Source organism: Psittacula echo, assembly GCF_963264785.1.
Source record: "Psittacula echo genome assembly, chromosome: 1".
NCBI lineage: Eukaryota > Metazoa > Chordata > Aves > Psittaciformes > Psittacidae > Psittacula > Psittacula echo.
In genome coordinates this window covers 47,667,172-47,693,356 of record NC_137735.1, presented here as the reverse complement: position 1 = coordinate 47,693,356, position 26,185 = coordinate 47,667,172, and the positions used below count along the sequence as shown (strand labels likewise).

Genomic DNA, 26,185 nt, shown 5'->3' with positions numbered 1-26,185 from the left:
TCATTGGAAAGAAAAGAGAAAATAAAATTAACAAAGCTTTCTATTTTTTCCAATAAAGCAGGAGAAGTATTTTAGGATCATCTCGCTTTATTCACCAGAAGAAGCCTGAAGAGGAGTCCTTTGCCTTTTTCCTGCCACGGATGACTACAGAGCCTGGCCTTACACTCAACTTCAGTGCCACAGCAGTTAAAAGTAGTATGGTGAGGATGGTTGTTGTTGCACCTTTTCTGAGTTGATGTATGTTTAGCTTGTTTAAATAGCATTGTCTGCAGTTAATATTGGGTGATACTTAGCATTTTAATACTGCTTGCAGATCAGTGTTTGAAGTCTAATTTAAGACACCAGACTTGTATACCTATGGCTCTTTGAGAAGTTCTCTAGCTATGTAATTGTAATATTTAATACAAGGAGAGCAGTAAAGCAGTGTAGGTCTTACTTAACAATTGTTGATGGTTGTGAAAGCTTTCCCTGCATCATTGTGTAAGTTACATGCATGTGGTAAAATAGTTGAACAAGGGACTAGGTGATAGGGTGTATTGTCATTAAGGGTGCATGTGGTTACAGCATAGCCTTCCTCATGCCACTGTCTTATGCAACAGAAGTGTGTAAAACATTTGCCAGAGATACAGCGCTTGAGAGATTCGCAATATGTCTTTCAACCACACTGGTGGTTGCCTCTTTCTTGTTTGTCAGATTTAGGTCACTACTAACCTAGCCTGGGCCAGAACCAGTCATACGGAGATAGTATTCATATGCACATATTGTGAATTACCTTAATACTCCATTTGTGCCATTTAATTATCAGTCATTATAGTAATGTGTATAACCTGCTTGCACTCAGACTTCTGTAAGAAAGGGTAGCACCTTACTAACTTCACCTTATTCTGTGGAAGAGCGTTCTTCACATCTGCCTGCATAAATCAAAATCCAAATGAAAGGGTTGTTTAGGGGCTGGGGAAGATCTGTATATTTGCACATGGGGTTCTTCATGCACTTAGCTGTTTTGATGAATGGTGATATTGTAGTGACATGTCCTGCTGTTCCATGCAGTTTTGTGCACATATGATTATATTGCATTAAAACAGAAGCCAGGTTGAAGTCCTTTGAAAATGCAGATCATATTACCAGTGCTGAATGATTTTATCTTCCAGTTCTCAAGTATGTAGTTTTTAACTGTTTCTTTTCCCCTCCAAACTGTTTAGGTAAAATACTTTGTACTAAGAAACCCTTCATCCTTCCCAGTTACGTTGCAGCTTCTGCCTCTTTCTTACTACCCTGATCCCCAAGCTTCACTGAGTCTACTGAACAAATGGTAATGGGTATAACTATCTCAGGATACTGTTTTCCTTTTTAAAATATCTATTTCCCATGCCTTCTGATTGTTGCTTATGGTTTGTTTTAATTTTTCAGTGTAGCTTAGGTGGGGACAGTGTTCTGACCCATTTTTGAAGATAGAATAATGTTCAGAGCAGCTTACAGAGCAGCATGACTTTGTAATGTACCTGGTCATTGATCAAACTGAGCATGTTTTCAGCAAGTTTATGTCTGCCAGCTGTAGACTATAATCTGTCATCTTTTAAGATCTGGGGCTCAGTGCAAGCCTGTGCAAACTGCCCAGATGAGGGGAGCAATTTGCAGTACTGGGGATGTGCATCTCCCTGCAAGGCTAGTTGGGAAGTATAGAGAGTTTGTAGACTGATCAGTGAGGAGGAATGTATCTGAGCCTTTGTACCGGAAAAAGTTTTCCTTTTCACTTTTTCTTAAGTAAAAACCCTGGTTGAAAAAGAGCCCTGTCTGTCACACTTAACTTTGAAAAACTGTTGGTAGACTATTTCCTATGGGACTACTCATGTGCTTGAGTGTCGCTTACTGATTTGGATTCCAAATTCCTGTATAATTGCTTTCTTAACATCATTTCTTTACATGCGTACTAGTATGTGCATATATATGTGTGTGTGTATATATATGCACATTAATACCTACATCTGTTTGCATACTAAATATAATTTCCACATAGACTCTTTCTAGTGATTTGAAATTACATTTTCTCTGTATTTGCACGCTTTTGTTTCTGCGTATGTTCTAGGTTTACCAGAAATCATGTCCACTAACCAGTTTGTTTTAAGCCAATGTCACAGAAAGTTGTGCCAAGTGAATTATGAGTTCAGTGGCTGGAGGTCCATTAGTCCTCTATAATCAAAATTTTACCTATTGGTTTTCTTATGTCTGTTTTTAATATCTTAATGTGAAATGCCTACAATCTGCTGTCAGGCAAATAACTGCTGTAAGTGAATTAAATTTACAAAGTATGTGAAAGAAAATAAGATTTTTGTCCCAAACAAATTACGAGCAGAAAGAGGGATATTTGAGTAAATTAATGAAATTTTATAATGATTATTTCTTAACAGTTATGCAGGCAGAAGAAGCTTTGGGGCATTTGTGTTTGTGTGGCTTAGACATTGTATTTCTTGGTGGTGATCTTTTGCTGAGAGATCTGAGACGCCCAGCCATTTGTCTGTTTTCCAAATGTGTGGAATCCACATAAAACTGATTTGTAATGTATTCTGTTAAAATGTAGACCCACATTTATTTCACATCTGCCAAAGTGCAATTGTAAAAGTATTCTTTCTTTAAGAATAAATGCCAGTATCTAAAAATAAGTCAGTGTAGTTCTGACAGACTAGGTTTGAAGTGCTTAATTTTTTGTTTTGGTTTATTTAGGTTCAGCATAAATGTGCAAGCTATTAATTTCACAACCACTGAATTCAGGCTCATGGATGAATGTTCTTACAGGGTAAGATGGCTAATTTTGATAGAAATGTTCTGATACACTAGAAAAAGCTCTTTCTATCTACACTACATCTGAGTTGTTCTCAAGTGCTATTTAAAGCAATTTAACAGTGTTTTCTTGATTCTCTCTCAGGTTTATGTGTTTGCAATTACCTTTATTTTCCAGAGTTTGAGTGTGTGAATGCATGTGTGTACATGTTGAAGAGCCACAGTTTGCATTCTGTGTTGGGACTTACATTTAGCCACTGGTTGTCCATGAAGTGTCAGGCTTTTGAGCTGGTCATGTCAGAAGCTGGCTGATAATTTTTTTCAGTAGAGGGAAATACTGTCCAGTAGTTCAAAGGAGAAGAAAGCTGGATTTCTACTTCAGCTGAGTCTCATTTCAACTCCCTCAGATTCAGATTGGGATGTTATAGCTGTCTCTGTTTCCCATTTCCTCATTTTTGGCATGAGCGTGATAACACTTCACTGTGTCACACCAGCGCTGAACTGTAGTTAAACCCTGAGGTGTTGTGTCATGGATGACAGGAATAGAGAAGATGCTGTATCAGGGATATTGGCATATTGTGGCAACCCAGAGTACTGTCCAGGGTCCCAGAGAGTTTCTTCTTAGACTTCTAGTTTGTACAAAAGCCTGGAATTGATATATTTTCCTTGCAGTTTGGGCATGCTGCAGTCTCCTCTTTAATGTCTTATATAGATACATATTTCTGCACATGTGCTTTAGAACCTTAATGAAACATTAGTACCTTATAAAAAGAAAAGACTGTGTTTGCTATACTAATCAAAGCTGACCTTTCCTTTCTGGCAACAGTTGTAAGAGTTGTTGTAAAAGAGAGGAGACAGCAGTTCATAAATCCAAGCCTGTAGCCTCATACTGAAAAAGAGAAGCTAGTTCCACTAGTACTTGTTTAGGACTGAGTTGCCACAGTCCCATACACCATGTGCTTGACCAAATGGAAAAATAGCAGTAGATCTTTACATCAATGTGTGTAATACCTGTTTTTCATTAGAGACTTGAAGAGCTAGGGGGAACATGTATAGTTACGTAGGTATGCAGCGCGTATGAGATGGATCTTGACTTGTTTAACAAATCACTAGCTGTTAATATTTACATTTTTGAATTTGTCATTATTTCCTTAGTCACTTTATATACACATGTAATGAATTGTTAGGCTCACATTTTGAGTGCATGAGTATCTTTGTTTGTAGGGAGTGACAGGGTGAAGTTTGCAAATACCATATGTGGTTTGCTTTTATTAAATATTGACTGTTAAGTGCAGGTTCTGAAACTTTTTTGTATGTTCATTTTTCATAAAATGGTCTAAGAATAAAAACAGTTTGGACTGGAAAAGATCAGAAGAGCCATTAGTACAACAGCCATGAACTGAAAAACCACTGAGCAAGAGCCTGTTTTGTAACGTTTAGTAACGTTTACGGTTGTTTTGACTGCTCTAGCTGTCTGATCACCCTTTTCTAAGATGAGACCCGAACTTCTGGAATAGAAAGTTTTAGAGTTGTTTGTTTGTGGGTTTTTTGTTTTATTTATTTTATTTTATTTTTTTTTTTAATGGGGAAAAGAATGAACAGCAGTATTGTGGAAAAAAACCCCGCATTATTTCCAGACTTCTGGTAGTTCTGGTCTTCAATTAATATGGTAGGGAGTTCACTTTGGCTTGTTTCCAGTGACTTAAATGGTCAACATACTTGCCAACAGTCCCTTTCTCACTTAAATCAAGTTGCAAGTTTTATGCTGAGGGTATAATGGTTGCCACATTTCCCTGTGCAGTCAGTATAGTGTCAGTTCTCATTGTGTTGTGAAGTGTTTCAGGATTCCTTGAATATGAAAGACACTATATAATTTCTTTTCCATCTGAGCAAATAAAAGCTGTTTTAAAAAATGAAGTAATACATTCCTCATAATAATAAATGCAGTAATATGAACTTTTGCTCAAATAAACAACCTTATCTGATGTTTTATGTTGTCAAGTTGAAAGACTTTTGTATAACAAGTTAGTTAGCAGTTACTGCACCTTGCCAAAAATACCTTATGTGGTGCTAAGTAAAGTTGTGGTGCTTTCTTTATAGAGATCTTTAAACACACGTTTTCTGTGAATAAGAAGTGCGTTTTTGTTTAACAGAACGCATATCGGGAGGATCTCATCAACCAGAAATGCAGTTCTGAGCTGCTTTGGTTGAGTTTGCAGCCACTGGAAACTAGAAAAGTTGGTGTAATTTTTACACCAGTTGACTACAGAAGAGTAGCTTCCCTTATTTTAATCAGGTAAGCCAAGTTTCATTTGTGAGAATCAAATAACGCAATGTGGAAAGGAATTTGCCAAATCTTGAAGCAAAGACAAATGGTCAAAATTTGAAAGTCAGAATACCTCCAGTTTAATGAAAATTGCTTAAAGGGTCTTTGTGCCTTATGCCTCAGTCATTAAAAAAGCACCTTTTTTTCCTTGGTATCTGACCAGTGGGCTTTAAAATGCATATGAGTGTACTGAGGTAATTTTGGTTAAGTAAGCAACGCATTGGGTGGCTTTGCTATTTTCAGTTTAGCTTCATAATGGTAGGATTTGAGTATCCAGTGTGTCTAATGTGCAGCCACTCATTGGTTGTCTCTGAAGGAAAAGATAGTTTATGGAAAAAGTAACCATTTTCAGTAGGTGGAACTGTTGTTATCCAGTGGCAGTGGTCACAGAGCTTGTTCCTTCACTGTGTGAAATTCACTGGTGACTGGTTCCAGGGTGGTCCGGTCTGTATTTAGGGGAAACCTATCCTGGTGTGGCCAGTAACTGTTACTGAAACGCTGTTGTCTTGGATTGGCACCTAGATAGCAAAGCAGTGATTTTGCAAACTTCATTTGTGTTTTAGCGGCTGATTGCTTGTTTTTTGTATTATGGCAGAAACAACTTGACTGTTCTGGATGTGGTCAATGTAGAAGGCTTTGGAGCCAAAGAATTGCTTAAAGTAGGGGGAAGACTACCTGGTACAGGAGGATCTCTTCGATTCAAGGTGCCAGAAGCTACACTAATGGACTGTAGACGACGTGAGTAAGAAGAAACAAGTCTTGATTTTGTAGCTGGCTGCATTATTCTGTACTGGTACAGATACACATTATTGTAAAGATTTACATTATTGTAAAGTAAACAGAATGTTGAAATAGAAAAAGCTGAAGAGCTTGGTCATGACAGGTGTAGATTCTGTTTTCTCGAAACACTGACTGAAGATAGTTACAGATTCTAGAAATATACTGCTGCAAATCAGTCTGTATCAGTGTTGATCACTTCTGAATTTTTTTATTAGGTTGAAAATATAAATAGCAATTTATTTATAAACATAAGAAAAATAATTTTTAAACACTGTAAAATAATTTTTCTTTTCTTTCTCCTTTAAGAACTGAAAGACAGCAAGCAAATTCTATCCATTACGAAGAACTTCAAAGTAGAGAATATTGGGCCTCTTCCTATAACAATTTCATCAATGAAAATCAATGGTTACAGTTGCCAAGGATATGGATTTGAAGTGTTAGACTGTCAGGAATTTTTCCTGGCTCAGAACTCATCGCGAGAGATAAGCATTGTGTAAGCACTACAAATTTGCTGACAAATTAACTTAAGTGGAAATTTGAAGTAATTAATCTCAGTAACAGACACTCCAATAGCACACCCTCACATAAAATTTGGTGAGCTTCAAATATAAATTTCATAAGCATTTCTCCTTTTCAGTAAGGGTAATTCTAACAAATTGATAATTATGTGTCTTTGTAAGACTCAATTATTTTTAAAAAGCAGCATTACGTGTCTTTTATCAGTGTATTATAAAGTAATAAACTAAAGCAAAACAGTTGTCACAATAAAAGAGTAAGAAATGCTAGAAATGCTTTGCCACTGGCTTTTTCTTATTATTTGCTTGTTATTCCCTGGCTTTTTCCAAGTAGCCTGACCACAATCTAGTCATGTTTTCCTAAAATTGCACGTAATCTAAAACTGATTCTTTTTAAAATCCTGTTGAGTGAGAATCATGACTTAAACACAAGTAGAGCTAATACTACTGTGTTGCAATGTCTGCGGTTTCATATACAAGTATCACCTCTACTGACTGGAAAGCAAGTCATACCTTCTAGCAGTACCTGTGGCAGTCAGACTAATGGTATGGGTCAAGGAAATAAATAGAAGAAGAGACAAATCTGATGTTTTCTTCTGCTTTTCTTGTCTTGTTTTAGACTTACTGTAGCATTTGGCCCTTTCTGAAGTAATGCTGCCTATACACTTGACAACATGACAGTCTTACCTCTGTTATGGGCTAATGCCATCTGCATAGTCTAAGCAGACAGTGGTCACTTATTTCATTGTCTTTTTTTTTTTAATATATATATTATTAAATCAGAAGTTATTTTGTATTTTTGGTATCAGTGTGGCTCAGAAAATTAAATTCTGTCCAGCACTGGAAAAATAACACGATCTCTGTCTGCTTTTCCTGACAGATTTACTCCTGACTTTACATCTTCATGGGTAATCCGGGACCTTACACTGGTAACTGCTGCCGATTTGGAGTTTCACTTCACGCTCAACGTGACTCTTCCTCACCATCTGTTACCACTGTGTGCAGATGTGGTGCCAGGACCCAGCTGGGAAGAGTCTTTCTGGAGGCTCACTGTCCTCTTCGTAAGGTAATGCTTTCAGGGCCCCTGCACCTGTTCAAAAGGGACCCATGCTAACACAAGCACTTTTGGCTTGTGTTAGATTTTTAGTGGTGATAGGGCCTAAATCTCTACTGCATCTGTGTCCCAAGACTTCTGACAGATGGCTTGGACAGCTTAGGTGTGATGCAGTAGCTGGTGATAGAGTTGTCAAGCGTTTCTTTCTGCTCCTAAGAATAAACTCCATGTTAAGGCTGCAGAGAAAAAAAGGCTAGGATACCCCCAAAGGAATACCCTTGCTAAGAAGGCTTACTCTTGCCACAGCAGAGATGCACATGTGTCGTGGTTTAAGCCCAGCCGGCAACCCAGAACCACACAGCAGCTGTCTCACTCCTGCCCTTCTGCTACTGCTGAACCCAGGACAACATGTAACATATTAGTATTTGAATGTCGTAAATAGAATCAAGTCGATTGGTAGATTATCTTGAAGTATTTCTGAAAAACTAACATGAATTTTATTTATAAAGTTTCAAAGACAACCAAGTGAAGACCTGGTTTTCCTTCTGCCTTCTTCCTCCTCTCACTTGTTGAAAAATACTTGTGTTTATTGTTAGCTTTTGCTAGGCACACTGCTAAACGGGCTAGCCCAGAAAGATTAATTGGCTTGTGTTAGCTGACTCATTGCTTGCACATGGTGAACTGCTTTTAAGAGGACAGTACCTTTGTACAACAATTAAGAGTTCTGCTTCTACACATATTCTTTTCTGGTTTTCTTTAACTAACCTTTCGCACTGTGTGGTACGAACTGAATGTTGTGTTTGTCACAGATGATCCCCAGTGCTTGCATCACACCAACCTGAATTCCTACAATCAGCACTAACAAGTGGTGAATGTGAATGTCATGGTGATACATACATGTGCCTATGCATACCTCACTGAGATCCTGATGCACGCTGTGGTTCTGCTTGCATTGTTGTTTTGACACTGAAAACAGAGCATAAGTGAAGCAACACTAAGGGCCACATTACTGGTTCTAGATGAAACAGAAGGAGACTACAGAGATCTGAAAGATCAGGAGTTTCTCATTCTGTTTTCCTGCTGACAAAATTCATATTGTGTGATTGAGAAAGTGGTTTAATGAATTACAAAGATCTTTAATTCTGATCAGTTTATATTTGGTGCAATTAAGACAACAGAGAAAGAGAGGATATTTTGCAGCTTCAAGTTTAGTTCATAAGTTTGGTGGCATCTGTAGCCCATTTTATGCCAGTATTTTCTCTAGGAAAAGAAAGAGACAGTATTAAATAAATATTAAAATAATGACATAACTGTCATAAATGAATAGAAAGTACTTAGAAGACTGATAGGTATCATACTATAAGATGCTGCTATCATGTGGTAATGAGACTTCTAACTGATCTTCAAATCAAGTATTAGCTTTTTTAGGATGGATTTTTTTCCTTTATTAGTTGTTTTTTTAGCTTTGTAAAGCCCTTGGCTGAGTTATTTTATTGAGAGAATAACTGGCAAGGGCTATAAAGAAAAAAGGAAAAGAAAAGACCATTAGAATTATTATTTATTTTTAAACTGTGTTTTGAGCTTTCTTGTTTGTCTCCTTGTTTAGAATTTACTAACAAAATGTTTGGAAAATGCATTTTGTTAAAGCTTTATAACTCTATCACCGAATACGTCTGAAAATTGTAGACAGCAGTATCTGTTACTTTCTTTGGCAGTTTGTCCCTGCTCGGCGTGATTCTAATAGCCTTCCAGCAAGCCCAGTATATCCTAGCAGAGTTCATGAAATCAAGACAGAGGCCAAATCCTAGTTCTTCACCACAGCAGAACAGCAACTCTGTTGATGTAATCAACTCTGATTCCTACAAGTATGAATACTTTTTTCTTTTGCATTGCTTTTTTTTTGCACCCTATATATTGTGGAGTAATGCTTTCTGTCTGTTTGTATTTTCATATCGATGTGGGCTGGTTTAGAGAAGATGGTGTTCCAAGCAGCCTCTTTCAGAGAGCTTTTACTGTTGGGTCTCTTCTCCACAAAAGAGAAATGGAAGAACTTTATAAATCTTGATTATTGTTAGTAGTGCATAGGGTAAAAATTGTGTCATGGAAGTAAAAGATACAGCATGTATCCTTTACTAGGATAGTAGTACCTAGGAAGCCACAAAAAAGAAGTAAAGAATCCATCACAGCAGCTATGGAAAGAGTTGAAAATACATTAGTGGTCCTCTGTTCTGACCCCCTTGGGTGGTCAGTTAGGCACTTAACTGAAGCATATAAATGTGTTTGAAGTCCGAGTCTTTCTCAGCTCCCCCTGAAATCAGAATGTGCTTAGCTGATATGATAAATTGAAGACCCAATGCAGTGTCACAGCTTGTGACTGTGCCCCCCCCCCCTTACAAAAATATGCTATAAAACAATTCATGATAGCTTCGTAGATAAAAACAAATCTCAATTTATTTTTTTCTCAAGGGGAAGCTGCAAGACGTTTATGGATTCCTATAGTTCCTCAGATAAAGGTAAAGGGAAGGGCTTCCTGTCTGTAGGCACTTCTTCCAGCCGAAGTCAGAATGCAGCAAAGAGAAGTCCTGCGACCTACAGTCACTCTCAGAAGAAACACAAATGTTCAGTTTATTACAGTAAGCAGAAACCAAATGCAGTGGCTGGCAGTGCCATTGCAGCTACCGATGAGAAACAAAACCAGATTGCAGAGAACCAAATCTCAGCACCAAAAGAGGACATTTGCACTGATGTTGTCAGTGAGAACTGGGTAACTCTCAAATATGCAAATGGCATAAATGTTAACAAGAATTTAACTCTTCCAGAAGACTTTCTGGGTAAAGAAGAAAGTGCACTGAAAAATACAGTTCTCATTAAAAATACTTCTTCAGAGTGTGATCTGAAGGAAGATCTTCAAACATGTATGTTTCCTAAGGAAACTAACCTTAAAACTTCAGAAAATCTAGTCGAGCTCAAAGAACAGGAGTTCTGTCCTGTGAAGATGTCCAAGAAGCTACCTGAAAGTCACTTGTCCAGAAATTCACCTCAGCAACAGCCGGAACTGCAAGAAATTTCTAGGAAAAATAGTGGTAATTTTTTTTTTCTTTTTTTAATTTCTGACAGTCAAAATTGTTGGGTGAAATCTTCCATTGAGTTCACTGTGGTGAGGATTTTGTCTCTTGTGTGGGACAAGGACATGTGTTTCTTATGTTTTCACGATGATTTATCTGTTTACATTCCTAAGGAAACAGCTTGCATTAAAAAGTTGTTTCATAAATCATACATTTGCCTTGGCTCACAGATTTTGAGCTTATGCAGTAGCATTTTAATGGTTAAAGGTAATTGATGTCATAGATCTGCTTATAAGACAAAAATTGCCCTTGTCAAATATTCAGAAACATCCCAGCTTGTGATTTTCAGTTCTACTGAAAATCTGATGCCTGATTTTTAGAGTCATGAGGCCAGCACCTCCAGTACTGGATATTCTTTGATATCCTTTGATAAAACCTCCTAAAATAACAGAGTATTGTGCACTTATATTTTGTAGGAATCTGCAGATTGACCTTTCTCTTAGTAGCTGCATAGCTGTATTTTTTATCTTGCTTTTGGATGGGTTGTTTTTTCCGCTTGTGGAACTAAGCTGCCTGGGAAGTCTTACCTTCACAACTCAAGAGTTTTAAGAGCAGCTTGAGAGCACCTGGGGGAAATCAAGAGCAGGGTAGGGGAGCGCGTCCTGTGGAAGCTTGGCTTTACTTAGGCGCTTGGCTTTACTTAGGCACTTGGCAGAGTAGTTGAATACTGAAGGCTGGCATTTGCTGTAACTGTGGCAGAGTTATTTAGTGAGTGAGCCATCACAGCGGGATTTCAGGCCCTGCTGTAGTGTGTAGTTGTTACCTTGGGCTCATTGTTTCCAGTTGTATTGTTATCTGTGAGATACAGCAAGTACAAGTGTGCTATCTTCAGGTAGAGGCAGAATAATTTCACTCATACTTACAAAGTATTTTTACATTCTTCATGTGCTTCTAAAGTGCAGAGTGCTATTCTCTCTTTGCTTTGAATTAGGAACTCAGAGGGGAGAATAATTGGTAATTATGTCTTAACTGTATTTATGTGCACAGGAAAGTAACTTTGAGTTACTCAAAAAGTAACTCAGAAGTACTGTGGAAATCATGGTTGTACATAAAACAATTGAGAATTAGTAGACATTTTCATTGACAAATCTTCCACCTTGAGGTAGTGTTTCAGGAGTACTTGTATTCAGTGGTAAAGCAGTACAGGTAATCTGATGTATTGTCTATTGAGCAGTTGTTTTGTGCACTGTCAGGGATGTGAGTATGTCTGTGATTCAAGGGTTTGGTAGGATAAATGAAGTCTAAAAGGTACTATGCTGCAGTGTTTGTCTCTTGATTTAGTTACAGACCTGGTTTTGTGAAAACAGACTCTTAAAGATCTCATGTACTCCCGCATTTGTATGCTGGAGAAGAATAGAGTGTTTTAAGAGCTCTGGCACCCTCCCTAGTATGGTGTTTCCAGTGTCTCATTCATATGGGCTTCTTTTGCAGTCATCGTGACTGCCTGCTCCAAAGAGGAGAAGGTGGCTGACTCAGAGCTAGGATGCTGTAGGTGGTTGATAGATAGGAAACCACAAAAAAAAATGTTTGGGTGGACCTTTACTGTTTGAGGAGACCAGTAAGTGATGGCATCTCTCATGTAGAGCAGACGAGAGTCTCGGTAGCAGATCACTGTGGATGTATACAGGATGATACCTGAAATACCTGAAACAATCAGAGCTGAAGTTAGTCCTGCCCTACCCAGCACCGGCTGTGACTCATCATGTAGTTGCTGAGGCGGGTTTCCTCTCATTTTCTTTATCTCTTAGACTTCGTTACACAAAAATATTTCTTCTTCCTCTCAAGCCTCTCAAGAAAATGAACTTTTAATGTGGGAAGAAAGGAAAGAAAGAAAGGACTTCTCTGTCTTCATAGTGAATGCAGAGGGCACTTCAGAGACATCATGCACCAAATACAGGCTGTTCTTATTTTGATCTACCCACTTTTGAAAGATCTCCTCCCCACCCAGCTTGGAGGGTTTTTTCTGTTTATTAGCTCAGTATTCCCTGACTTATCTTACAGATCCATGGCTGGGACCCAAATAGTTCAAATTCAGATGAAATGAGCAGTTCTTGGGTAACTTGGACATGTGCTAGGAGTGGTGTGCCCATATGCTTGAATCAGTACAGAGCTACTTTTTGCAACTGCTGTAAGAATTTTTATACAGCATTAGCTTTTGCTTTTGAAATTTTCAGCATCATCAGCCCAGATGTTGGTCTCTGAGTGTTTTGGAAAGCAACACACATCTGTTTTTAAAGAAAGGTAGAAGATGCTGTGGTTATGATTGGGAGCCCATTCTCTTCCCAATAAACTGATGTTACTGTTGTAATTGTAGGGAATAGCCAGCAAGTGCCTCTCAGGAATGAAACAGAAAACTGTGAGACTTTAAAAAAGCAGATCAACCTAAAGCCTTCCACAGAGAAAAAGATGAATAAGGGACCTAAAGAAGAGACTCCATGCTGCGGAAAAGAGGAGATTACTTCTTCTGAGGTTTGTGTTGTGATCTTTCTGCTTTCCAAATTTAAAATGGTCTTTTTATTGTTTAATTATATATGTATAGACATACAGGTATGTATGTGCATGCAGGCATTATTACCTATTCACAGATCTGAAACACTGTAAATCAGATGAATAAGGAAATACACAGGTGTGCTGTCCACATCCAGTGCATATTAATGCCACAGACTGTACATTTATTGCAGGCAGAGTAAAACACTTAAAGAACTTCATCAGGTAGTTGGTAAACCCAAGAATTTGGTTTATATTTGTGTCCTATCTACTGCATAGGAATCTCACGGCAAAAGGTGTAAGGATCAATTGCTTACTATGCTTTGAGGAATATATATCGGAAAAGATAGGGTCTGGTCTTGTTTTGGGAACTGTTGTTAGAAACTTCTTTCCACGTGTGGCTGATGGAGCTCAGTTTGTTTCTTGCATTTTTTAAAATTACTATTATTTGTTGGTTAACTTACCCCATAATTTCCTCAGTTGTAATTCAAATGAATACCCCAACCCCCTCCCACCCCCTAGCTGCTGAGGAAAGGGAGGATTTATTGCTGCTGAACTTGCACACAGACTGATCATAAATCTGGCAGATGTGTTTTGGTTTTAGTGCATTGGGGATTTTATTGACTGCTTTCCTTTTTCTCCCCCCACTATTTATTTCCCTGGAAGTCAGAGCTAGATGCTATAAGGGGGAAAATGCTAACATTGGGAATTCAGATATTTCTCTCTCATCATCTGCTGGTGTCTTGAAGGACAGAGTCTTGGAAAGGCTTGTCAAATTGATGGTGCTGGAAAGAGGATGTGCTGTGGAAAGGCACTAAATCATGAAGTAACTATGCATTTGGATCAGGTTGTTTTGTCCAGAGAAATTTAGCTAGAAAACATCCAGTGGAGTTCATTTACTGAGTTGACTTCATTTTATAATGTTTCTCGGCTCATATTTTTACCTTTAGCAAGAAGATGTGTATAGGAAGAAGAAACCTCAGGAGAAGAAGGAAGGAAACTTACCAAATATGAATTGGAATAGAAATAGAACATCTAGGAAAAATAAGAAGAAGAATGTTAATATATCTACAAGGTATGTATTGCCTCACCAAGTCATGAAGAAATCCAGAGTTGCTGTAATGTTTCCATAGGTTTTGCATAGTACATTTGGCAGGATTGCTTTATCTGTTTAACTAAACACAATTTAATCCTGGCCTGAGCCTTTATTTTTAAGAATGTGCAGTACTAAGTGTCACAAAAAAACCCCTCCATTTATAAACCTGCATGTATATAGACACACCCTATTCTGTATAGCAGTGGTTGCTCTGTGTTACAGTCTGGAATTTGGAATTCCGTTGTGTATTGTGTGAATAAAATCTAGTCATGTATTCTGTTCAGTGAAGAAAGGAAAACAAAATTATTGAAATGATCCCACCTTCAGGAGAATCGTCTTCTGTATTGAGTAACTGAGGCAATGTTGCCTTCTAGTAGTTCTGGAAGATGAAGAGAAATATGTAGAAAGAGACAGTGGCTTGCATTTTTGTCATAATGATTACAAATATTACAGCATCACTAGGCTCAGAAGAATGTTGAGAGCACCTTAGGTAGTTACTTTTGGTTTCCCCTTAAGGGCTGTTTAAATGTATTTCTAATGTCAGTTGTAAACTACTTTTAATATTTTTTTCATGTATTTTAAATTATTTGCATTATTGTTAAAAGATACCAGTTATAAGCTGCTGTTAGAATAGAAACACTTATGAGGAGAAAATCCTCCTCCTTCCCTTCCGCCAGCCCTTTGATTCATGATCCTACAAAGCCTTCACAGACTTAATTTTTATTGCAAGTGGTCCTATTGAGGTCAGTGGACTTAACAAGGAGATTGTAAATCTGGAAGGGGCTGTTATAATTCACTATAAACAAATTACTATTAATTGTGTGGGAAGTCAGCACGTGTAAATCTTTGTAGGATGCACACCTTTGTAGCTAGGAAGGATTAAAAAAAATTGGAGGAGAAATACTAAAATTCTGCTCCTTGAACTGATTCAGCAGTTGCTATTTTCTGAGTTAAGATGTAACCATTCCCTTACTGTAGAAACTTGACAGATGGATTTTATTCGTTTCTCCTTAATACTCTCTGATTAAGATACTGGGTCCAGATACTTCAGTCTTACTAGCAAAAACTCAAGATTACTTCGAGTGGTGGTTTTACTCTAGTTATAATTTCGCCAGTGAAATAGACACAGGGCACAGTTTTCTGTGTATCTAGGTCTTCGTACAGTGCTAGACTGTACTTATCACTGTAAATCTGATTGGCGTCTGCAAGTGCGCTTGAGAATGGAGTTAAATGTACACACATTGTTTTGCTTATCCCCCTGAGAAGCAGTAGTCTGTGTGGTGGGATAGAGCACTTTGGGAAAGTTTTTTTAGCTTTCTGTAAAGGTGGGAATTAAGTGTCCTGAACCCATTCTTTGCTCCATATGCTGCCTCAATTGTCATGTGAGTTAGAGTGTTTAATGCCTGAAAAGGAAAAATGCAGCAGAAATGTAAAGTACAAACATGTTTCTTTGGGTGTGGTTGTATTAGGGTCCCTGAGCAGAATGAGTTGAAGCATATGTGCAGTGAATTTGAAAGGCCGGATCTGAGAGCGAATATTGGAATAAGAGCCTGGTGTCCTCAGGGTAACGGGGAAAACTGTAAAGCGGACCAAAAGCCTGGGAGCTTGTCTATACAGGGAGAAACAGGTATGCAGTCTTAATTGTCTTAAATGGGGGAGGCAGCATAATGTGTTTTTTTGTGGCAGTACAGCTGCATTCCTTCCTTGAGAGACTTCGGCTTCTCTCCCTTTCTAACCTCGATGTGGAGATGGCAGGACTGGCATGATGCCGTGCCTTGAATAATACCTGCTCGCTTCTGAAGGGCTCCACATGCTTTGTCCATGAGGTTGGTTTGTGGTGCGAATCAGAAGAGGAGTCAGTTTAAAGTCATAATCCATCAGTCCCGGCTGAAGGACTGACGCTCTGCTTGTGTGTTCAAATTAAAGCTGGTATTAACTGAAGCGGATGTATTGTGAGAGCCACCTTTAGAATAGGCAGGTCATTTTTAAAAACCACCTCTAGCGTGGATACCTGCTTCCTGCCTTTCTGTCAAGATGTTAAGCAGCTGTTTTCCTTGGCTTTGGGGAAGAGGAGGGCTGAAGAATCTATCCATGTTTATAGGATTGTCCTTTGCCTCCCTGATGAGATAATAAGAAAGGAGAATCTATTGGTTATGAATTCATTACTTGCAATATTTGTCATTGCTTTCAGTATGTATGTTCCTACCACAAGGATATGTCTCATTTAAAATATAAACTATATATTTCAAAGAACAGTATGGGCTTCTTATTTCAAACCAATGCCTCTAATTGCACTGTGTCCTCACTTGCATTCATTTTACTGGGGATGTCGTGTAGGTTATAAGCTCCTTGTGGTAGGGGCTTACGCGTTTATCTTGAGGCTATCAGTAAATACTATTTTCTGTACTATTATCAGTAAATTCAGAGAAGCCATGTATATTCGTGTTTCAGATGCCTTTTCACTGAATCTTCAGCTGAAAGATTTTTTTTAATGTTTTATATCGTTGGGTTTTTTTACAACTTCTTTAGAAAGTTTTTATCAGCGGTCCAAAAAGAAGTGTTTGGAGAAGTTTTGCTCTGATTCAAGCTCAGATTGTGGAAGTTCATCAGGAAGCGTTCGTGCCAGTCGTGGGAGCTGGGGTAGCTGGAGCAGTACCAGCAGTTCAGACGGAGATAAAAAGCCCATGATTACTGCCAGGCATTTTCTTCCATCCAGTAAGTTCTGCAAATATCACCTCTGCACAGTAGTGGGCAGAGTTTTAGCCTTCCTTCTGAATGGAAAGGGGTATTGTGGCATGGGACATGTAAGCTGCCTTCTGTGGGGCACGTCTCAAACATGGGGAGAGATTTAAAGAACTGGGTACTTGGAAAAAAGTACCACGAGTTTTGTGAGGATAAAGATGAGCTGTCAGGTTACAGAGAAAGTGTCAGGCTGCTCACTTGCTCAATTTGTTTTCATGGAAAGATGGAAGAACTGAGAGTAACTAGTCAAAGCAATTTCTGCCTTTGTATTTCTGTTATATCACATTATTCTTTGAAAAATATTACGACTGTTTAAGAAATCTGCAAACGAGGAATGTGTGAAGGCAGTCCAGATCTGAGGATGCTGGGATTACATAGCTCTATTTGAGGCATAAATAGCCGGGAGACTTGAGCCACTTGACTAATACGTGAAATGGGAACTGTGGTTCATTACTGCAGTTTTTTGAGTACCTGAATATCATTTAAATAGTTGAAAGCCTAAACCCTGTCACTGCCATCACTATCCAGACTGACGTGGCTCTAGAAGTAAATTTTAAAGAAAGCAAGCCCAGCTTACCTGAAAAAAAGCCATTCTGAGTAATTTAAAAATATTCATGTACTTACGTGTGTATTTGTGTAAAACTTTAAAGTACTGAAGATAGTATGTGATGTATCTAAACCTCCAATCTGATAGTGAATTGTGTGTACCTAACTTTTCTGTTTGTTCAAATTGTGATGCCTCTTAAGAAAATAAGTAATTTCGAATTCAGAATTGATTTGGTAGTCACAAGAAAGCTCTCCATTAAGAGTGTGGTAATCACTTACAAAATACATTTAAGACCATGTGGACATGGCACGCTTTGAAATTAATGCAGTTAGTGATACTCTGGTGTGAGAGAAAACTTGATAAACACCATTGATGATACTATTTCTGTGTACAGTATATTCTGTGCATACTTCTTTTTTTAGGATCTTTGATTTTCACAGTCATTCTTTTCTTTAGGAGAGAATATTTCACAAAATGATTTTCCATCTGAAACTCCTATCACTTTAAATCTGTCTCATAACATCTGCAATACCAGGTAAAAAAATTGAATCTACACCTGTAAGACATTAAAGAAACACCACCAACTTGAAATCCTGTCTCAGTTTGAGAAATTATACCTACCTGTCTTATTGTCATTTTTTATGATCATCTAATTGTACTTACTGGTTAGAAGAAGAAGAATCTTCTTCAGTACATGAAAAGAGATATGCAAAGTGGATTATGCTGAGGAAATACAATAAATGCTTCCAACTGTAAAATAAAATTGGGGAAAAAAGGGAAGTGTTTTTCCCCTCTCATTTCTTCCAGATCTTAAGAACTTACTACATTTCCATTACCACTTTGTTATATTCAAGTAATAACAGTTCAAAAAAAATAAGGTGAATATGAGACTTTCAAGTTGATGCTATTCTTTTAATGGGAATAATGTTCTCTTAGGATATACAGCATGAAAATTGATTCACCCCTCCCCCACATTCCTTTCTACCTCTTTACTGTAGTAGTGATAGCATCTACAATTTTTACTGTGAGTCCTCATTTCACTTCTCCTTCATAACTCTCTTTTTACTAGCAGGAATAATTTAATCCCGTGGGATTCTGATGCTTGCAAATGTTCCCTTTCCATTCATTTTGACTAGTTTCTTTGATGGGTTTTGACAAATATGAAATTGATGGTTATGTGCACCTATCTATCTTCATGGACATAAAAGTAAACTTCCCTGAAAGTTGTTGGGAGCATTGAAACATTATGAGAGCTCCTACTCATTTTCCAGTTTTAGGGAAGAGCTGTTGAATTAATTTGCAATAGGTTGATACTTGGATAATAGAAGTGGGGTAATTAAGATGTATTAATCTTACTCATTTTGCATGTGTTTCAATTGAGGAAAAAAATACCTTTATAAAATTGCCCAGTGGTAATTCAAAATATGAAAAATCAGGAAAGTGGGAAAGCAGTAGCAATTGTGATGTTCATTAGAATATTTTTTACATCTCTGTATATTTCCTTCAAAATACTTTGGATTATGAAACATAAATGTCTAGACTTAAGAAATTAAATTTTCTTTTCATCCAGCAGAGACATGAACAGCATCCCTCAATATCCTGAAACCTTATGTCCCAATTTCACTGACGTAGCTGCAGATCCTGACAAAAATAAAGGTCAGTTACTTTCATTAACAACTGAAGCTGGTTTTTGCACACTTTGTCAAGCAGGTTTATTGATGTTGCTAATAATATTTCTGTACACCAACTTGATAGACATGTTGTTATTAGAACTTGACTTCTAAACCAGTTAAGAGCAAAGTTAGCTTAGCTAAATGAAGGCTTATAACTTTGATTTTTTATTTTTTTTTTTTTTCTGGATCTACTGTATGTTAATCATGGATACAGCTGGGTTGGAAAAGACCTTTAAGATCAAGTCCAGCCATTACCCTGGGACTGCCAAGACCACCACTAAACCGTATCACTGAGGGCCTCATCTACATGTTTTTTTAACACTTCCAGGGGTGGTGGTTCCACCACTCCCCTGGGCAGCCTGATCCAATGCCTGAGCACCCTGTCTGTGAAGAAATTTTTCCTAATATCCAATCTAAACCTCCCCTGATGCAGCTTGAGGCTGTTAACCTCTTGTCCTATCGCTTGTTACTTGGGAGAAGATGACATTTAGGTTTCAACTCGTTTTAGGTATTCTTTGGGGTTTTTTTTTCATCCTCTTGCTTTGCGAGATTTGTGTCCAAAAGTAACGTGGTTGGAAGATGAAGAGCACTGGTTGTTGTGTTAAAATGAAGCTTGGCATCAAATCAAATATGACCTTTTGTCTCTAAATTTAGACAGCTGAGACTTGCTCTCTTTGAAAGCAGTAGTGAATGAAGCTGGGTTGGGCTGTTGAAACTCCCTTGGGTTTTCATTGTTTGTATCTCTAAAGGAAGTAACACTAGCTTGTTGAGTGGGATTGGTAAAAGCATCAGGCCTGGTGAGGTGGAGTTTGAAAGATGGTTAGGACACATGGTTCTTTCAGGCAGCAGAACTGCCTGCCTGTGACTGTCCATTGTGCTGTAGGTTTAACCTGAATCTTATAGGTCACAAATGCTGATTAAACTTTTTCTATGGTAGCAATATCCATAATATCTATCATGTGAAATAATGAAGTAGAACCAACTTTGCAACCCTTTTCTTGTGGAGACTGCTAATTGGGAATTTTTCTTTTCTCCAGCTGTCTGTTCTCACAGGGTTGATAGAAACTAAGTATCTGTGGGCAGTCAGAGCACTTAGTCGGTGGAGAGCGGCACAATGAAGATCCTCCCTAGGGGCTAAATACAGCCATAAGGAGTTCACAAATTGTTTGGTCATGAATAGCTCTAGTCCTTTAAGAATGGACCCTGTTCCCGCTGCGTTCATTCTTGGTTAGACTTCAGAGATGGTTACTGACTGATGGGAGAGGGAGAGGCTGGTATCCCTTCTGTCTGTCCTGCTGTGAGGAAGGGTGCCGCCCTAATGCTGGTGGCTGATGAATTAAGGACAGTCTGTAGGAGTTTCTTGCCTTGTTTTGTTGAATTTCTGCTTCTCAGTTCAAGTCTTTTTTTGTATATATATTTTAACACATAGACATTTTGAGATTTGTTTAAAGAGGGACATTCATCACAAAAGAATAGATTGGTTGCTAACTGGATTTTTTTTAGTCTAACATACAGTCCTTATTATGGATCTGAGAATAAAGTGTCATTGTGATACTTGGAGTTTGTGGAGCCTCCTTCCTGTTGTTCTGCATTTCATTCGCTTTTTCCCTTTTTAGGTCTTTATCCAACAGGAGACTTGTGGTCTGCCCAGCCAGTCTGCCTGACAAACAGTTTAAACTACAACCTTGAGAATAATATACCATGCATGATCCAAGAAACCCCCTCTGTCCACAACAGGCAAGTTATGTTTCATGTAAACGTGCAGAGGACTGCACTTGCACTTGAGCTGATCTTAACAATATTTGAAAGGCAGATGATAGTTAAATTCGTGCTGCCAGTTCAATCTCAGTTCTAGTTGTTTATGCTCTTCCATTAGTAGATTGTGATTAATTTTGCTGACAAAGGTGTTTCTTCTCATATACAGATATCCAGGAACTTCTTTCAAATTTAATTAAATACTGTTTGGAAAGCTTTTTATTTCTTCCACTTCTATTGCAGGGCCAGGCAGAGGGCCTGGCTTTTACATTTGTTGCCCTCTTGCGAAGTACATGGCTTCTGCATATCATGGGGTGTGTTACGCAGTGTGTACTGTGTTAAATGGCATGAACAGACATTGTTAAATAAAGACAGATAATCCAGTGTGGTTTAAGGATGCAAGCTCATCTTACTGTTTCAGGCCCTGTGTAGATTTGTGTTGATCTTCCTGTAGTAATGGACTTGAGTAGTTCTTGTACTTCAGCCTCTCCACACTGCAAACTTTACTAATGAAAGATGCACCACCAACTAGGGAGAAGAAATACTCTGCCACCACACAGCAGTGAATTAGGGCCAGTTCTTCAAGTCAGATCCTGTCATCCAAAATGACACAGTGGTAACATGGAAATCCCCTAGTGACAGTCTTGTGATCCCAACCAACCTGCTGACCTCAATTCTGACTGTCATGTCAACAAACTGCAACCCTAGTGATTGGGAGCAGTGACCGGCAATCTGTCCGACTCTGGAATCGGATGACATACATGTGATTTGTGGCAGATTATGTATTATGCTAATATGCTTTCATACGCCCATCTCAATTTGTACTTTATATGCAAAAAATACATATAATTCTTTATTCATATGTAGTAGTGATAACTTACAATAGCTTCTTGCCCGAATAGTGAAATCAAATTAGTACAACTTGAACTGAAATCCTACCTTCATATGCCTACCTTGTCCAGACTGTATCCAGGCTTAGACTTCTTCAAGTTTTCTGCATAGCAGGGCTTGTTTCGCTACTGACATATCTTCAAGAATTACTTTTGAAAAGTCTCCTTGAGATTCTGAAATTATTTTAATTAAACAAGTGCAATCCCTAGAAATTAATCTGTAGTTTAGAAAACATACTGTTTAACAGGACTTTAACATGTGTGGTAGGGAAAGTAGAAATCTCCATTTTAATTGCTATTCTTAAACATTCAAATGCTTGAGAATGGGTTACACTTTCTTCTACCTCACATTCCATGATTTTACTTTATATCTACCATTTCCATGGTTGTGGGAAAGAAGTACAATTATTTTCTTTTTACGGAGGAAGCAGTTGAAGCCAGTTAGGTGTTGCAGGACTCTGGTAGCTGTCATTACAAGCTGTTCATCCTCCCGAAGGGAAAAGAGCTCAGAGAGAGAGTCGTTGCAATTACGTAGTGTGTCAGAGTGGATACTGGCAGAATTGGCAAACAGAATGTGAAAATCCTCATCATCAGTTGGAGGCATTTTGCATCCAACAGCTTTACATTAAATAAGTATTTCTAAACAGTTTTCAGAAGTCCTGCAGATCGTTTCTGACAGCAGATTTTTCTTTTTCTTGGGGCAGCTTCATCGACTGGAATGCAGCTTGCGACAGCCAGTTTTCCAGCATGTATTGTCCACTAGAGATGAATGAATATGGTGCTTTCCCAGAAGGTAAGTTGAAATAAAGCTTATGAATTATCACTGGGCATGATGTTTTTTCCTCTCAGGAAAAAGGCTGAGCTTGTCTATAAACATCTGGGTGTTGATTGCTTAAGTGGGCTTTATGGTTTCCAGCTGACTGGGTGCTCTGTAGTAATAAACAATGTCTACATGTGGTGGATGAGAAGACTGGTTTTTGTATGGAGTTACTAAGCCTGCAAAGCCAGTATACAGGACTCTGACAGGGAATAGAGAAAAATTCTCTTGACTACAGTATTGCACAAATCTTTTTGCATTATTTTCTTTGTTTCCCCTCTGGTAGGCTTCTGCCTTCAAGTGTGTGAAACAGAAGGCCTCTTGTGAGCAATTACCTTTCCAGGCTAGAATTTCTTGGCTTGGGAAGCACACTGGCAGCAACCTAGAATTCTTTAGCATTACCTAAGCAGTAATTAAAGGTCAGGCTACAGTATCACAGGCAGCACGGTGATCCCTCAGGTGCTTAGAGCTGAGGCATGTTGGCAGTGAAGCCTGGGTAGGCTCTGCCATGGGAGTTCTGCTGCTAATAAAGACTCTGCTCTCCAATAGAGAGATTGCCAACCCTTTATCCTGTCCTCCTAATAGCAGTTTGTTAGTGGGTCCCTAATACAGAGTGGTAGTCCTGTTAACAGAAATTGTTATGCTTTGCTGCTGTGCTGCCCTGAAGCTGCCTGAAGTCACTGAAGGCTTAAGCTGGTTCCAGCCTGGCTCACTCCAAGAAGATTCAAGGCTTCTCCACTGAAATGTTTAGAGTGTTTATATTGTAAAAGTCTTCCTTTGTCTTCCTGCTTTTATAACTGCAGAAAACATGAACTACCCCAGTGGCTTCCCAGGTACTGCAGCGGTGCAGAATACAGCCTTCATTGATCAGAACTGTCCCTCCACTTGGAATGCACCTCCCAACATGCCACCCGCCTGGGAGCCCACCAGTTATGTCAGCTCCACGGTGAGTACTGTCACTGCAAGGCTCTGCCTTTGTGCACCTCTTCAAAGCCTTCCCAGTGCATTCATGTCTTTTCTACCTGTTGCTTGCACGTTCTTCATGAATCCTTTAGCCTGATGTATGTGTGTGATGCTGGCATTGGTGGCCTGGCTTTTTTCCAGCTGTTGGTCAAGGTTGTTACTGGACCATGTCTGTGAAATTTTAAGACAGATCCTCTTGCCTGAAAATTGACTAAAATCATCTTGCATATGGAAGAAACATTTTGCACTTACATAGCCTATCAACCTTTCCAGATGAGGGTAAACCACAAAAAGTGCTGACAGCAAAACCCAGAGAGATTTGGAAATTGTAGAGCTGAATGGACAGCTGCTCTCAGTGACTTTGACAGGCTTTTTTTGCTAGGAAATCCAAGTGATTTAAGCTGGAGTTGTGCAGATTTCTGCGTGCTGACTTTGACCTGTTGTGCTCCAGACTAGCCATGCTTATGTCATCCCGTAGTGCAATGTAGTGACTTTGGTTCAAGGTGGTCTTTAACAGTAACCACCTTCTTTTCTGCTCATATTTCAAAATAGTCTATTTTAGAATTCTATTTTTTTGTTTACAGTAGGTTTATTTTGAATAACCAAATCAAAAAATGTTTCCAACTGCAAAAGTGAAAATTCTGAGTGTTAAAAAGTGGCAAAACTGGTAGAAGACTGTTTGGTAACATAGACGTGGCTTTATTTCATATTTTATTCAGGAACGCCAGGAAACACAGAAGGTAAAGATTGGAAAATACATTAGATAATTCAATTGATTTCCCTGGCGAGCTTTTCCCCACAATACATTTCAGTGTTTCATTCAGTTTTAAAAGTCCCAAGACTTCCATGACCTTCTCCGAGAGGACTTCCTCGCAGCCTAACACATCTTGCCCTCCAGGAGGTTCTTTATAAGCTTTCGAAATTTTCTGACTAAATTCCCTAGCTCCCAATTACAGTCTCTTTTCCACAGTGAATACTCCTCTCTGCTCCCAGCATGCAGTCTTTCACTACTGACACATACTTCAACCTTTTTCTTGTCATTTCTTAGGCGTCCTTCACTTTTAACTCTCAAAGCATGTGTGGTGCTCTTCGCGTCTTCCATTTCTCTCTTATTTTACTTAACAGCCTGACCAGAACTGAATATTGTATTCCTGTTACAGTAATATCAATGCCTTGCAGGGAGGAGCTCATATGGGTTCATTTAGCACAGGGCCTTTACACACACACACTAATGCTGTTGTAATATTTTCTGCAAACATACTGCTTTGTAAACTTGTGCAGTTTTCTTCTTGTGCATTTCCCAAGTTCTCTATGTAGATTCAGCTTCCTCCCACTCAATACTATATGTCCACATTTTCTTTCAACTGGTCCATTTTGCAGTTTCCCATGATGATTTTATTTTGCCCTACAGCCCTACCTCTCAAGCACCCGAAGCTTGTCTCCAATGTCTGGACTTTTTGGTTCCATCTGGGCACCGCAGAGTGATGTTTATGAAAGCTGCTGCCCTGTCAGTGCCACGACCCAGCACTCAACCCATGTGGAGAACCAGGCAGTTATGTGTAAGCAGGAATACTATCCAAGGTTTAACCCCTTCCGTGCCTACATGAACTTGGACATATGGACTACAGCAGCCAATCGAAATGCAAATTTCCCACTTTCGAGGGACTCGGGTTACTGTGGAAACGTGTGAAAGGAATTTGATTTTAAAATGTGAATAAAGATGCTTGCAATTTTGATTACTAGAGTAAGCTGGTTGTTGAATAGATTACAATGTTGGTGGATATTTTGGCACTTTTATATTGAAAATAAATTTTTTTTACTGAAGTCTGAGCATTCAGTGCATTTTACAAAGCAAAGCATATTCAGGATGCTGTTATTGTCACGTGAAGGCTATAAATTTAAAACTTTTTTTTTCAAGGATAAGGATGCTGTTAGGTTCTTTAAAGCATCCATGAACCTGTACTGCACATGTTTCTTCTGAGGTTTACATTCTGTGGTATAAATTAGGAGTGCTTTAGGATTTGCAGGTACAAACTTACACCCATAAGCAATCGCATCTGTACCAAACAGTAGCACTGGGGACCTACCTGTTGGTGCAGATCAGAGATTTCCCAAGTGGTGCCACTTCTACTGCTGACAGGGTGTAAAATTCTGGCAGTAGAAAATAGGCTGAATTGGGCTTGTTTATCTGGCTTCAAAATGCAAGCTGTCACATGGGCGATGTTATGCTTGTGCAGTGTGGGTGAGTGGGCATTTCTTCAGGAGCTTTTCCTTTTGTGTTTATATTTTTAGCCTTCATGTTGCAATAGCATTTTCAGTGCATTTAACTGCCCTTATTTAAAACACCAGCTTGAACTGGAACAAACACTTCTTTGAGAGCAGAGTTCACACCACTCTCCAAAACAGAACAGCATTGTGTTAGTTCTTGTTGTGAGACTGAAGCTTTGTAGTGGGAAAGGCAATCAGGAAAGTGCTGCCACCCATGTCAGGGCTGAATCCATCATGCAACATGTCTCAGCTTACCTTTCTGTAGAGCCTTTTCTTCTGGCATGGCAGAGTGTGTCTGGGCATCTTTACTCTTAGGTGTCAAAAAGAGGGGGAAAGGTGTTCCATAGGTTCAGAGATGTCCTCAGCAAG

General features: G+C 38.7%; 1 protein-coding gene across 12 annotated transcripts in view; it reads left to right on the top strand.

Moving 5' to 3' along the window:
* The window catches only part of TMEM131L (transmembrane 131 like), an 82,831-nt gene extending 57,459 nt beyond the window's left edge, over positions 1-25,372 (top strand). For 10 of the 12 annotated variants that reach the window (XM_080637289.1, XM_080637287.1, XM_080637292.1 and 7 more), the window contains 19 exons: positions 59-200; positions 1,203-1,312; positions 2,722-2,794; positions 4,932-5,074; positions 5,700-5,842; positions 6,191-6,377; positions 7,280-7,465; positions 9,169-9,318; positions 9,920-10,536; positions 12,893-13,047; positions 14,016-14,140; positions 15,631-15,788; positions 16,691-16,876; positions 17,907-17,985; positions 19,021-19,106; positions 20,740-20,860; positions 22,473-22,561; positions 23,389-23,531; positions 24,960-25,372. In XM_080637289.1, coding sequence (XP_080493415.1) covers positions 59-200; positions 1,203-1,312; positions 2,722-2,794; positions 4,932-5,074; positions 5,700-5,842; positions 6,191-6,377; positions 7,280-7,465; positions 9,169-9,318; positions 9,920-10,536; positions 12,893-13,047; positions 14,016-14,140; positions 15,631-15,788; positions 16,691-16,876; positions 17,907-17,985; positions 19,021-19,106; positions 20,740-20,860; positions 22,473-22,561; positions 23,389-23,531; positions 24,960-25,238 — 3,172 coding nt within the window. In that variant the 3' untranslated portion in view covers positions 25,239-25,372. The remainder of the gene's footprint in view (positions 1-58; positions 201-1,202; positions 1,313-2,721; positions 2,795-4,931; positions 5,075-5,699; positions 5,843-6,190; positions 6,378-7,279; positions 7,466-9,168; positions 9,319-9,919; positions 10,537-12,892; positions 13,048-14,015; positions 14,141-15,630; positions 15,789-16,690; positions 16,877-17,906; positions 17,986-19,020; positions 19,107-20,739; positions 20,861-22,472; positions 22,562-23,388; positions 23,532-24,959) is intronic. The other 2 variants (XM_080637288.1, XM_080637286.1) reach the window with 2 other exon arrangements.
* Positions 25,373-26,185: the final 813 nt, after the last annotated feature.